This window comes from Octopus bimaculoides, chromosome 8 (assembly GCF_001194135.2).
Source record: "Octopus bimaculoides isolate UCB-OBI-ISO-001 chromosome 8, ASM119413v2, whole genome shotgun sequence".
Classification (NCBI taxonomy): Eukaryota; Metazoa; Mollusca; class Cephalopoda; order Octopoda; family Octopodidae; genus Octopus; species Octopus bimaculoides.
In genome coordinates, this window is record NC_068988.1 from 57,892,252 (window position 1) to 57,906,087 (window position 13,836).

Consider the following 13,836-nt stretch of genomic DNA (forward strand, 5'->3'; position numbering starts at 1 on the left):
GTGTGTGTGTGTGTGTGTGTGTGTGTGTGTGCATTTAAATCATCATTATCTAATGTCCACTCTCTCATGCTTGCAAGGGTCAAATGGATTTGTTGAGGCAGGTTTTCTATAGCTGGATGCCCTTCTTGTTGCCAACCCTCATCTGTTTCCAAGCAAAGTAATATTTCCCCAGGACCAGACGTGTTTTCCATAGAAGACCAGATACAAGTAACATCACTTGTTTGACAATAATGCTCATTTACAAACATCATGTTATGTCAAGAAAATTGCACACACACACACACACACACACACACACATACATATATGTGCATGCCTGTGTATGTGCATGTGTGTGTGTGTGTGTGTGTGTGTGTGTGTGTGTGTGTGTATCAGAATTCTTTCAGTTTCTGCTCATCGAATTCACTCAAAAGGCTTTGGTCAACATGAGGCTAAAGAAGACACTTGTTTAAGATGCTGCACAATGGGACCAAACCTGAGACCAAATGGTTGGGAAGAAAGCCTGTTAACCACAAACCCATACCTTCACACACACATACACACACACATGCATCAATATTTTATACTCACTTTCCATGATGGCTCAGTAAAGCAGGTTGCAACAATCCTAAACAGGTCAGAGAACCACATCTTTCTCATTATATCTCTAGTTTAACATGGTTTCTTTGGCTGGATGTTCTGTCTAATACCAGCCATTTTAAAGAGTGTGGTACGTATTGGCATCAACACTAGAGAGGTTACCATATCCTCCAAAAGACAAGAAAAACTAAAGGGTTTTCTCAACGTTATGCTGACTACTTATTGACCAACCACATTACAGGGTGTACTAGATGTGTTTTATCATGGCACCAGCACTGGTGAGGTTGCTTTGTACCCTGCAGGACAAAACAGGATCCTCACTGTTGTATGTTGTTTCTTTTCAGGACAACATGACAAATAAAATGGTAAGGCAGGCAGGTGTGAGCAGATATACTGAATGTAGTGCAATAAAAGAAATTTTTAATCAAAGTTAACCCTTAATGAAAAGAAAAGTCATTAAAAAATAAGAGATAATGACAATCATTGTCAACTAAGGTAAAGGAGAGAAATATACATACGTATGTATGTATGTATGTTTACTTACATGTACTGGCTGTAGACGGAGTCTGCGTCAAGCTGAAGAAAGAAAGAAAGAAAAAAGAAAACTTATGGGCTTTCATGATTATTAAATAAACAATATAGTTTCAATACTGTAACAATGTTAGTTTGAATTTAGAAATTTATTTGTTAATTTCTACTAAATTCCTCTTTAAAGTTAACTATGGAGGATTTTTATAGAATCAATAAAAAAATATAACTATTAGAATGTTTATTAGAATATAGTTGTAACAAAGCTATATTCAGAGATAGAGTGCCTGTATCCTTGGTTACAGATTGATCCTGGAACCAAATGGTGGCAAAGTTCCCTCTCTCTCTGTCTGTCTGTCTGTCTCTCTCTCTCTCTCCCTGTGTGCATGCATGTGTTCAATGAGGACGGTGTTGCACTCTCACCCAGATTAAAACCGAAAATCTGTTAGGAGACTCGTCTCCTCTTACATACCTCAGTGACCTTAGTAAATGCCTTTAAAGCTGCCGTGTAACTGCCTCGATTAATGTATGCCTCACCGAGACATTCCCATATATGACTGTGTGGATAAAAGAGAAAAAAAGAATAAATAAAAGGATAAAGATTTTAAATGTTTACAAATTGAAAACATAACTAATTCACAACCAGTCTTACAGTTATAGTTCAGGGGGGAAAACATTTACATGAGGGGGTACAGAAAATTTCCAGGCTCTGGGTAAAAGAAAATACAAGAGGATCAGTTAATTATGATTTCTTTAACATATTCCATCCAGCTGTAGAAACTCTGCCAAATTAGATTGGTGCCTGGTGTAGCCATTTGGTTCACCAGTCCTCAGTCAAATCGTCCAACCCATGCTAGCATGGAAAGTGGACATTAAACGATGATGAGGATGATGATGATGATGATTCCCCTCTCAGATTCCCACATTAAAAGAGCTCGGAAAGTTGGGCCTCCAACCAGGCTTTTTGTGATACCCTTAAAGCAAGAACTTTTCAGCACCCCCTCATGTGTGTTTGTTTATGTGGTTGTATGCATCGTTATCTCAACATCATGTGATGATTGTAAATGAGCCTCCTTGTCATACAAGAGAGGTTGTTTGTTTCCAGTCTTCCACAGAAAAGCATATCTGGCCATGGAGAAAATATTACCCTTTCTTGGAAAGCAGCAAGGATTGGTAAACAGAAACTGAATGAAGCCCATTGAATATACGAGGGGGTGCTGAATTGTGGCTGTTGGTCGCAGTCATTGGTGATGCCATGCAAATGACATCCATGAACCGTCAGGGTCACTGCTGGTGCCATGTAAACGGCACCCACCCATGAATTGTAGTAGTGGTCGTTGCTGGTGTCGTGTAAATGGCAACCGTGCCGGTGACATGTAAAAGCACCCATTACACTCTTGGAGTGGTTGGCATTAGGAAGGGCATCCAGCTGTAGAAACCATACTAAATCAGACTGGAACCGGGTGCAGCTCTCCAGCTCATCAGCTCCAGTCAAACCGTTTAACCCATGCCAGCATGAAGAGCAGATTTTCAATGATGATGATGATGATTGGAGAACCTAGGCAAAGTTGACCATGGCAGTATTTGAATTCAAAGTGCAGAGAAATGGTACAAATATAGCAAGATAGTCAACTTGATATCCTAACAACACTGCCAATTTATCACCATTAACAATAGGATTTGCAAAATACTTACAAATCAAGAGGATCGGGACGCAGAGCAGCTTGGAAAGAAATAACAGCATTATTGGGGTCCTCGTTCTTCAAATATTTCAATCCTAACCGTAACCAAGCCCATTTAGCACTGCAATAAAGAAAGAAAACAAAACAATATAAACATTAATAAAAACAAAACACTGAAATAGTATTTTAATATATTACATGAAGATGATTGATGTTGATGTATAGATAACACGATCTATGATCTATGGATGTCTTAATCAAGGAGATCTGTAAGCTATGGCTGTTCTCGTTGAGCAGATGAATAACCCATGGCTGTCTTGATCAAGTAGATTTATATAGGCTACCTTGATCAAGAAGATCAATAAGCTACAGCTGATTAAGATCAATAACTCATGGCTGTCTAGATCAAGCAGACCTATGATCCAGGGATGTCTTGATCAAGTAGCTCAATGACCCAAGGCTATCCAGATCAAGCAGATCTATAACTCATGGCTGTCCTGATCAAGCAGATCAATAACCCATGGCTGTCCTGATCAAGAAGATCAATAGCCCATGGTTGTCCTGATCAAGCAGACCCATGACCCATAAATGTCTTGATCAAGCAAACCTGTGACTCATGGCTGTTTTGATCAAGTAGACCTATGACCCATGGCTGTCCTGATCAAACTTCTGTACTGTCTCAGCCACAAGGTATTGCTCAACTCTATGGTATAGCACAAGTAAAAGACACTTGCCCAAAGTGCCATGCAGTGTGATTGAACTCGAAATCACATGGTTGCGAAGTAAACTGCTAAATCACACAGTTATTTCTGCACTTATATAAGAGAATAAAATACATTTCATACTTTGAGCCACATCAGATGAAAGTCACATCATATTCAAGCTAGAATTGTAAATGATCAAAGATTTGACCAACCATGATCACCACCAACTTCTTTCAGGCTCAGTGTACCTAGGATCACCAAAGCCTTGTGAGTGGATTTGGTAGACAGAAACTGAAAGAAGCCCATTATATGTGTGTGTGTGTGTGTGTGTGTGTTTATATTTCTGTGTGTGTCTTTGTCTCTGCATTTGTCCCCCATCATTGCTTGACAACTGATGTTGGTGTGTTTACATCCCCATAACTTAGCGGTTCAGCAATAGAGACTGATAAAATAGGTACTAGGTTTCAAAATTACAAAATGTCCTGGGGTCAATTTCTTCAGCTAAAACCCCGTCAACGTGGTGCTCCAGCACGGCCACAGTCAAATGATTGAAACAAGTAAGAGAATAAATCGACCTCAACTATTCTTTTATTATTTGGTTAAAGGCATCAAAGCCTGTCACCACACTTCTCTCACATGTTTGCACATCTCACTTTTGCTATATTAATCAGTAAAGACAGGCAGTTAATTACTAGGCTAGTTAGTTACTGCATTAATTAAAAATGCTTGTAATTCACTTACCCACCAGGGCCAGCTTTAGTAGTCACAGACTTCAAATATTCTAAAACACTCTCCTGGAAAGAATACCAAAACCAAAAGTATTAATTAATCTTTCATAGGCTGGTGGGGTCTCAAGGGACCCCAGCAAATTTTAAAAGTTATGCAACCTTTACATTCTTTATTTAAATGAGTTTATATATCATGACTTTTATCGTCAATAGTCTACGTATTGCACAAACAAATTTTGAGTTTAAAATTTCCAGTCATATGGATGTTATAGCATAAAATGTGGTCAATGGAATCCAACTGGACCCTATTGGCCTTCTGGGAAATTAGTTTTTCTTGTTCTTTTTCATATATTCTGATGAATTATAAGTCAATTTTCTTTATATTTATACTGGTATGAATTGATATATTTTTTTTCTTTTGTTCTTTTTGTTTTATTTTATGGCCGTTGCCAGTACCATCTGACTGGCCTTCGTGCCGGTGGCACATAAAAGCACCCACTACACTCTCGGAGTAGTTGGCGTTAGGAAGGGCATCCAGCTGTAGAAACTCTGCCAAATCAGATTGGAGCCTGATGTAGCCATCTGGTTCACCAGTCCTCAGTCAAATCGTCCAACCCATGCTAGCATGGAAAGCAGACGTTAAACGATGATGATGATGATGATGATTAGTGCTATATGTATAGTTTATGAAACTATAAAAGAAAAGTGCTAAATTCCTTGTTCTGTATCATGCACTCACACATACATACAAGATTAAACAAATATTATTTAATGGATAGTGCGGAAATGTGCAAAAATAAAAGGGAACCCCAATGGCTTTTTGTGTAATTCCAACCCCGGCAGCCCACGAAGGGTTACCTGAAAGAATCATTGAAGTTTTGGACAAAATACCTTGTGGTATTTAATTACAACTCTTTACATTCTGATTTTAAATCTCGTACAAGTCAACATTGTAATTATCCTTACAGGGTCTCTAATATGAAGTATTAATTAACGAATGAGGTTGATTATTTCAACTGCCCCTTTGTCCAAATTTCTGACTTTGTTCCTATGTTAGAAACTATTATTCTTATTATCATTATTATTACTAGGCAGCAAGCTGGCAGAATTGTTAGCATGCAGGGAAAAATGCTGAGCAGCATTTCATCCATTCCTACATTCTGAGTTCAAATTCTGCTGAGGTCAACTTTGCCTTTCATCCTTTCAGGGTTGATAAATTAAGTACCAGTGAAACACTGGGGTTGATGTAATTGACTAGTCCCCTCCCAACAAACTTGAGGCCTTGTGCCTCCAGTAGAAAGGATTATTGTCATTATTATTATTATTATTATCACTCTCTGAGTGGTTGGTGTTAGGAAGGGCATCCAGCTGTAGAAACTCTGCCAAATTAGATTGGAGCCTGGTGTAGCCATCCGGTTGCACCAGTCCTGAGTCAAATCGTCCAACCCATGCTAGCATGGAAAGCGGACGTTAAACGATGATGATGATGATGATGATTACTTAGGCAATGAGCTGGCAGAATCGTTAGCATGCTAGGCAAAATGCTTAGCAGTATTTCGTCTGTCTTCACGTTCTGAGTTCAAATTCCACCAAGGTCAACTATACCTTTCATCGTTTCGGAGTCGATAAAGCAAAGTTTAGTGTCCAATAAAAGAAAGGTATGCCTAAATGGGCTGGTTACACCACTGGCATAGGCCACAGGTTATAGTCTCACTTGGCTTGCTGGGTCTTCTCACGCACAGCATATTTCCAAAGGTCTCAGTCACTAATCATTGCCTCGGTGAGGCCTAATGTTCAAAGGTCGTACTTCACCACCTCATCTCAGGTCTTCCTGGGTCTATCACTTCCAGTTTCCCTCAACCGCTAGGGTGTGACACTTTTTCACACAGCTATCCTCATCCATTCATACCACATGACTATACCAGCGTAGTCGTCTCTCTTGCACACCACATTTGATGCTTCTTAGGTCCAACTTTTCTCTCGGAGCACTTACACTCTGTCGAGTATGCACACTGACATTACACATCCAACGGAACATACTATAAAAACAAATAAAGATTATTATCAAAAATAATTAAATATCATATCATAATCAAACATTCTTCTTATAGTGATGATACTGCTTAATCCAAGGTTAGTCCAAATCAAGTATTCCTACAATCAAAAGCAATCCAACTGTGACCACCCCTCTTGTGTGGAATATTTGGCTGCTGTTTCTAGAAAACCTTGGAACTGTCTAGAAGTTTTGTTATTAGCTCTGTGTTTCTGTATTCTTTGAATAAAATCACACTTACATCTCCAACATCTCCAGTATCCATCATAATATCACAGAATGCAGCACCAACATCGGAATTTTCAGGATCAAGATTAAAAGCCTTTTGATAACATTTTCTAGCTTTTCTGTAATAAACATAAGTTTAAACTAAGTGTATAAGCAAAAAATACAGTTTTATATATTAAATGTAAAGGTTAAATAGGACGTGTGTGTATGTGTGTGTGTGTGTGTGTGTGTGTGTGTATCATATATACACATGTAAGTATTGGATAAAATGAATATAAATGGTTGTGCACAATGATAGATAGAATATACATATGTGTGTGTGAGTGTATACCAGCATTAAATATATATATATATATATATATATATATATATATATAAGTATATTATTAATAATTTAATAATGAGGCTGCAAAGAGAGAGACTTGGGGAAACCGCTATGAAGGGTTGCTAAATGAAGAGAATGAATAGAAGAGAGTCTGTCAAATGTCGACCCAACAGAGGGACCAGCTATCCGAATTGACAGTACCTTGGTAGATAAAGCAATTAAGGATATGAAGACACCGGCACATCAGGAATCACTGCATATATGCTTAAAATATCTGGCAATGTAGGCTATAGACTAGTCACCCGTATAGTCAACCAGGTGATACATGAAGAAGTCATACCCAATGACTAGTGTAGCAGCACCATAGTCAACTGCTACAAAGGTAAAGGTGACACATTAGATAGGAATAATTACAGAGGTATCAAATTGTTGGACCAGGTGATGAAAGTTATGGAGAGGGTCATAGCCCAACTAATTAGGGAGAGCGTTAGTTTAGATGAGATGCAATTTGGGTTTGTGCAGGGAGATACACCACTGGTGCTATATTTCAGGTAAGACAACTGCAGGTGAAATTCTTTGCCAAAGGTAAACTTCTGTACTTGGCTCTCATTGACATGGAAAAAGCCTTTGACAGTGTCCCCTGATCCCTTATCTGGTGGTCAATGCAGAAACTAGGGATAGATGAGTGGTTAGTGAGAGCTGTACAAGCCATGTACAGGGATGCTGTCAGTAAGGTGAGGTTTGGCAATGAGTATAGTGAAGAATTCTAGGTAGGGGGTAGGGGTCCACCAAGGATCAGTCCTCACCTCCTTATTCATCATAGTCCTCCAGGCAATAACAGAGGAATTCAAGACAGGATGCCCCTGGGAGCTCCTCTATGCTGATGACCTTACTCTAATAGTTGTGAAATGATTTTCTAATGTGCCACCAGCACAAATGCTATAAGGCGATGCTGGTAATGATTATTAATTCGTATAATTCATATTGTCTTGAAGTAAACATGCATTACTGTGTAGCTTCAAGATTTCAATAATGCAATTGTTTATTTTTTAGGTGGCACATAAAAAACACCATTTTGAGCGTGGCCGTTGCCAGTACCGCCTGACTGGCCCTCGTTCCGGTGGCACGTAAAAGCACCCACTACACTCTCGGAGTGGTCGGCGTTAGGAAGAGCATCCAGCTGTAGAAACTCTGCCAGATCAGATTGGAGCCTGGTGCAACCATCTGGTTCACCAGTCCTCAGTCAAATCGTCCAACCCATGCTAGCATGGAAGGCAGACGTTAAACAATGAACAATGATGAATGAAGTTGTAGGTTAGGTGTGAGAGGTTGGATCTGGTCAGTTTGGGCATAAAACTGGCAGAATATTTTGGCTGGATATGGCCAGTTTAAATGTTAAAGGGTTAAGGCAAGCCTAGAAAGGCCATACAATGTTACCCTCTCTTCTTCTCCTCCTCCCCCAGAAAGGATGAGAAAGGGAGGTGGATGGGATGAGAAGGAGGAGGGAGGAGGAGGTGAGGGCAGTGACAACTTTACACACACACATTACATAAAATGCAAAGCCTACTCACTCTTTGTCTTGTTGTACATGAAGATAGAAATGTCCGAGATAAAGAAATATCTCACAATTGTAAGGATCCAACTTGGCAGCCTAAAACAAAAAGACATATATAGATATATATATACAGCATTCAGATTATTCTGCCAAATGTAATGCTTATTTATTAACATTGCTTTGAATTAACCATGTATAACCATACAGCTTCAAGATTTTGATGGTGTGATAGTTTTATTTTTAAAAATGACATTGCAAGGTAGGTGTGAGAGGCCAGATCTGGTCACTTTGAACATAAAACAAGTAGAATATTTTGCTTGGAAATGGCCAGTTTAAAAGTTAGAAGGTTAAGGAAAGGTATCCAATTGCTGGTAAAGGCCCCCTTCGGTCATGAATGACCATAGGATTGTGCCTAGAAAGTTCCCCTTCAAGGCCCAAATCTGGACAAATCCAGCGTTACCGAAGGGAAAGGCAAAGGCCGATACAGCTTGGCACCAGTGATGTCCTAACTCATTTCTACAGCTGAGTGAACTGGAGCAATGAGAAAAAAAGTGTTTTGCTCAAGAACACAATACACAGCCCGGTCTGGGAATCGAACTCACTACTTCATGATTGTGAGCCCAATGCCCTAACCACTGAGTCATGCGCCTTCAAGTGCTAGTATTTCATTCATTCAGCCAGAGATAGATAATATTTAACCCTAGATAAACAAACATATGAAACACATACCTGAAGGAAAGATTTAAAACTCTTCTCAGAATAGTTGCTGCTCTCTTGGTTGTCAGTGTGGGAGTCTTTCAGTTGCCAATAGATACGGCCAAGCATCAAAAGAAACTTGCTGCTTTCGGGATATTCTGACACAGCAGCCAAAAGTCTGTGAGAAGGGCAAAGAGAGAAACATGACTGAATTAAGGTCGGGTTGGTAATTCTACAGACAAAAATAAATACGTAAATAAATACAGGTGCCTTGTGAGTGAATTTGGTAGAGGGGAAACTGTGTGGAAGCCTGTCGTGTGTGTGTGTGTCTGCGTGTTTGTAAGTATGTGTGTGTGTGTTTCTGTGTTTGCATCTCTCCCTGTCACCACTTAGTAACCGTCTTGCTTGAATTTGGTAGAGGGAAACTGTGTGGAAGCCTGTCGTGTGTGTGTGTGTGTGTCTAAGTATATGTGTGTGGCATGTGTATGTATGTCTTTGTGTTTCATTTGTCCCTCTCACTGCTTGGCAACCATCTTGGTTTGTTTACATCCCTGTAACTTAGCAGTTCAGCAAAAGGGACCAAAAGAATAAGTAACAGACTTAAAACATGGGTAATGGGGTTGATTCATTTGACTAAACATGTCAGGGCAGTGCCCCAGCATGGCCACAGTCCAATGACAAGTAAAAGATGAAAGATAAAAGAAATAAATCATTTTAAGTTTCATTTTTCCATGCTAGCATGTGTCAAAATGGTTCCCAAACTTTTCAGGCTGCCACCCCCTTGACACCCAGATCACATTCCAAGCACGCCCACCCCAACTAAGCGTAATGTGGTCAGTGACTGGAAGAGGATCCAGCCATAGAAAATGTATCAGTCTGATGACACAAACAAGTAGAAGAATAGTAAAATAAAAGAATATATACTCACTTCTGCAAGGCAACTTCGTAATTCCCCTGATGAAAGAGCAGCCAACCTTTGAGGGCAACAACCTCAGCAGATTCTGATTCAGCAAGTTTCTCCACACACTCCTTTAAGAACACAAGACAAGAGCAAATAGTTGAAGGCAACGAGTACAGTGAAGAATTCCGGGTAGAGGTAGGGGTCCACCAAGGTTCAGTCCTCAGCCCCCTCCTATTTATCATAGTCCTCCAGGCGATAACAGAGGAATTCAAGATAGGATGCCCCTGGGAGCTCCTCTATGCTGATGACCTTGCTCTAATTGCTGAGTCACTATCAGAACTGGAGGAGAAGTTTCAGGTGTGGAAGCAAGGATTAGAATCGAAGGGCCTTAGAGTCAACCTAGCTAAAACTAAAGTCCTAATAAGTAGGAAGGTAGACAAGCCCCAAACCCCTTCAGGTAGATGGCCCTACTCGATCTGTAGAAAAGGCATAGGTAGAAACTCTATAAGATGTACCCAGTGTAAGCTATGGACACATAAGAGGTGCAGCAATATCAAAGGAAGGGCATCCAGCTGTTGAAACTCTGCCAGATCAGATTGGAGCCTGGTGCAGCCATCTGGTTCGCCAGTCCTCAGTCAAATCGTCCAACCCATGCTAGCATGGAAAGCAGATGTTAAACAATGATGATGATGACTTTAGTTTGTTTCTATAAAACTATGACAAGAGAAGATGTACTCCTGACCATCACAAGATTGTCCATGTAGAGCTACATTCATGATGTCAGTAATTTAGAAATTTTGGGTTTGGTGATAAGATACTAAATAAGAGTGAAACCACCTATCATTGTTACTGTTCAGCCCTCATCAAGCATACTTTTAATCAACAGCATTCCAGTCATGACCATTTCATCTTTTTGGGTATCCAGGACTATAGTCTCCAATATGGTGTTCCTCCCTACCTTTTTTCTTTCATTATTATTCAGACAGTCAAGGTAGATGTAATTTGAGAGAAATTTGGCTGCTATTTCTAACAGATGAAGTGACTGCATACAGCAGGCATGGGCAACCTTTATCAAAAAGCAGGCCATACTACTTAAAAATTCAATGTAATTTTCCATTGAAGATGCAACTCAGAAAGTCCCACAAGCCACAGTTTACTCATGACTGGCATAGAGCAATGCTCCACAACCAGTGTGCCACAAGACGAAGCTAGGTATGCTGCTGTGTAACCTGGCGCCACAGTGTAACCTGAATATAATTTTTTTCTCTATACTTTTAGCTATATTTTTAGTTCGGTTGTGCTGCCGAATTTTGAAAAGAATATACATGTACCACAAGTGAAAAAAGGTTGTGGAGCACTGGCAAAGAGCAATGGTGACCAAACAACAGTTTTCACAGTTACTAAGTACAGCTTCCGAGATAATATTGAGTTTCAGTTTTAACATCCTACTAGCTGGATTTTAAAGGATTAACTGTAAAAATGAAAACTCAATAAAAGCCTTCAGTGGTTAAAGATGAATTAATCTACTTCAGCAGGTAAAACTGTTTCAGTGTATATTTTCTCATAAATCAACATAATTTTAAAACTATGTGCTGCAGTTCTTGAATGCTAAATAAATATTGTATATGATTCTTCTTATCAAATAAACTTGGCTATCCCTGACATAGCAGCTTACCTTTTTGTCAAGTTGTAAAAGAGATAGAATGCAACTGGATGGAGAAAGAGAATGGGTATAAAGGATGTATGGAAAGGCGGTGAGCTGGCAGAATCATTAGCACGCCGGGTGAAATGCTTAGCAGTTTTTCATCTGCTGCTATGTTCTGAGTTCAAATTCCACCAAGGTTGACTTTGCCTTTCATCCTTTCAGGGTAAATAAATTAAGTACTAGTTGAGTACTGGGGTCGATGTAATCAACATTATTTCATAAAAAGTTGGTAGTTAACATGTAATGAATAGGAAGTGAATGTGTAGTGAACAGACAGTGGACGAATAGGTAGGAAATGAATACACTTACCTCAGCCTGTTGGTATTTTTCTAGCTTGATGTAAAGATAGGCAAGAGTTATCTGAATCTCAATGTTGCTGCTTTCCGTCTATAACAAGAAAACGCATGTATACAGTTATGAGAATTTATGTAAGCGTGAGGGTTAATATATCTATGCATGTATAGGTGTGTGTGTGTGTGTGCGCACACACACACACACACACACACACACTCAAGAATTGCTGGATGGATTCGGATGAAACTTTCAGGGATGTTTGGCATTGTGACTGGCACAAACTGATTAGATTTTGGGATCAATCCAGTACCGGACAAGGATTCTGGATTATTTTTCCTGTTTTTTTTTACTTTATTAACCACACACAAACAGGCTTCTACACAGTTTCCATCTACTAAATTCACTCACAAAACATTAGCTGGCCCAGGGCTACAGCAGAAAACACTTGCCCGATGTGCTGTGCAGTAGGACTGAACGCAAAACCTTACAGTTGCAAGGTGAACTTCTTAACCACACAGCCATCCCAGTACGCATAAATTAGCCATTAGCATAAATAAACTTTTACTTTATCAGTAATAACACATGTACATATGTATATTTAAAGATGTATGCATGTGCCAGATGTATAAACAATTGCTATTGAATCAGTAATAATATGTACACACACACACACACACATACCCATTCATTATGTATTATATGTGTATGTAATCAACTGTTACTGCATCAGTAATAATCGTTGAAGGGAATCAATATTATGGCAACAAGGGAAATTCGGTCAAGGTTTTCCAATAAATCTCACAATGTATAAATGTATATAAGTATGTATGTGTGTGCATATGTGTGTGTTTGTGTGTGTGTGTGTGTGTGTGTGTGGAAGGTGTATATGTATCTACATACTTTTGGATGTATGTGTGCAAGTGTGCGTGTGTGTGTGTGTGTGTATGTGTGTGTGAGAGAGAGTGTGTCGCTGTGTGTGTGTGAGTGTGACATTCTCTGTGTGTCTGTATTTCTATTTACATGTATTCATGTGTGCGTCTGTCTTTGTGTAATGAGTGGCTTCAGGTATGTGTGATCCATTATATATGCATTTGTGTGTTGTGTGTGTGTGTAGAGAGAGAGAGAGAGAGGGAGACAAACAGACAGAAACAGGTACATGATTAGACAGATATAAGATATGAAGATATAGAAGTATTAGATATAAGGAGGAGAGAGAAGGAAAGAAATAGATACATAGTCAGATAGATATATAATATGAAGATAGAGAAATATTAGATACTAGAAGGCATTTTCCCCAGGGTGCCACACAGTGGGACTGAACCCAGAACTATATAGTTGAGAAGCAAATATATTACCACACAGCCACATTTGTGCCTATACCTAGCATTGTATTATCTCATGTGCCCTTCCGTTTTTTAAGTCAGCAAAATGTAATTTGAAGGATTTAGGCTGCTGTTTCCAGGTTTCTTTATGTTTAGTTATGACTAGCAGTATAGCCCGGTGTTGCCCGGGATTAAGCTAGGATTATTAAGTGATCAAGTGCTTTAAGATTTTGCTAACAAAATTCTTGCTTTCTTTCTCTTTTTTTTTTTTGTTTTTGATGCTTTTATTCTCTGTTTTGTGCAGTTATTGCTGTTGTCATCTTTGAATCTTTTCAACATTGCAGTTGGTTTGGGTGTTTTTTCTGTGTCAACTTTTTAATTAAAAAAAATCATTATTTGCACCATCTACAGTGAGATATGGAATGAATATATGCGTATCTATTATTAACATATCTAAGCAGGTTTCGATGCAAAATATACAGGATGCTGTAGTGTACATCATAGAAGACTAACTCCTCCATTATTATTATTGTATA

At 39.1% G+C, this 13,836-nt stretch overlaps 1 protein-coding gene across 1 annotated transcript in view; it reads right to left on the reverse strand.

Annotated features, from left to right (window-relative positions):
• Positions 1-1,119: 1,119 nt before the first annotated feature.
• LOC106876186 (SKI3 subunit of superkiller complex protein) overlaps positions 1,120-13,836 on the reverse strand; it is a 33,197-nt gene continuing 20,480 nt past the window's right edge. Inside the window, exons 12-20 of the mRNA XM_014924626.2 lie at positions 11,994-12,071; positions 10,007-10,107; positions 9,112-9,256; positions 8,399-8,478; positions 6,516-6,621; positions 4,235-4,287; positions 2,803-2,910; positions 1,580-1,664; positions 1,120-1,155 (exon numbers count right to left, since the gene is read on the reverse strand). Of these exons, the coding sequence (XP_014780112.2) occupies positions 1,120-1,155; positions 1,580-1,664; positions 2,803-2,910; positions 4,235-4,287; positions 6,516-6,621; positions 8,399-8,478; positions 9,112-9,256; positions 10,007-10,107; positions 11,994-12,071 (792 nt within the window). The remainder of the gene's footprint in view (positions 1,156-1,579; positions 1,665-2,802; positions 2,911-4,234; positions 4,288-6,515; positions 6,622-8,398; positions 8,479-9,111; positions 9,257-10,006; positions 10,108-11,993; positions 12,072-13,836) is intronic.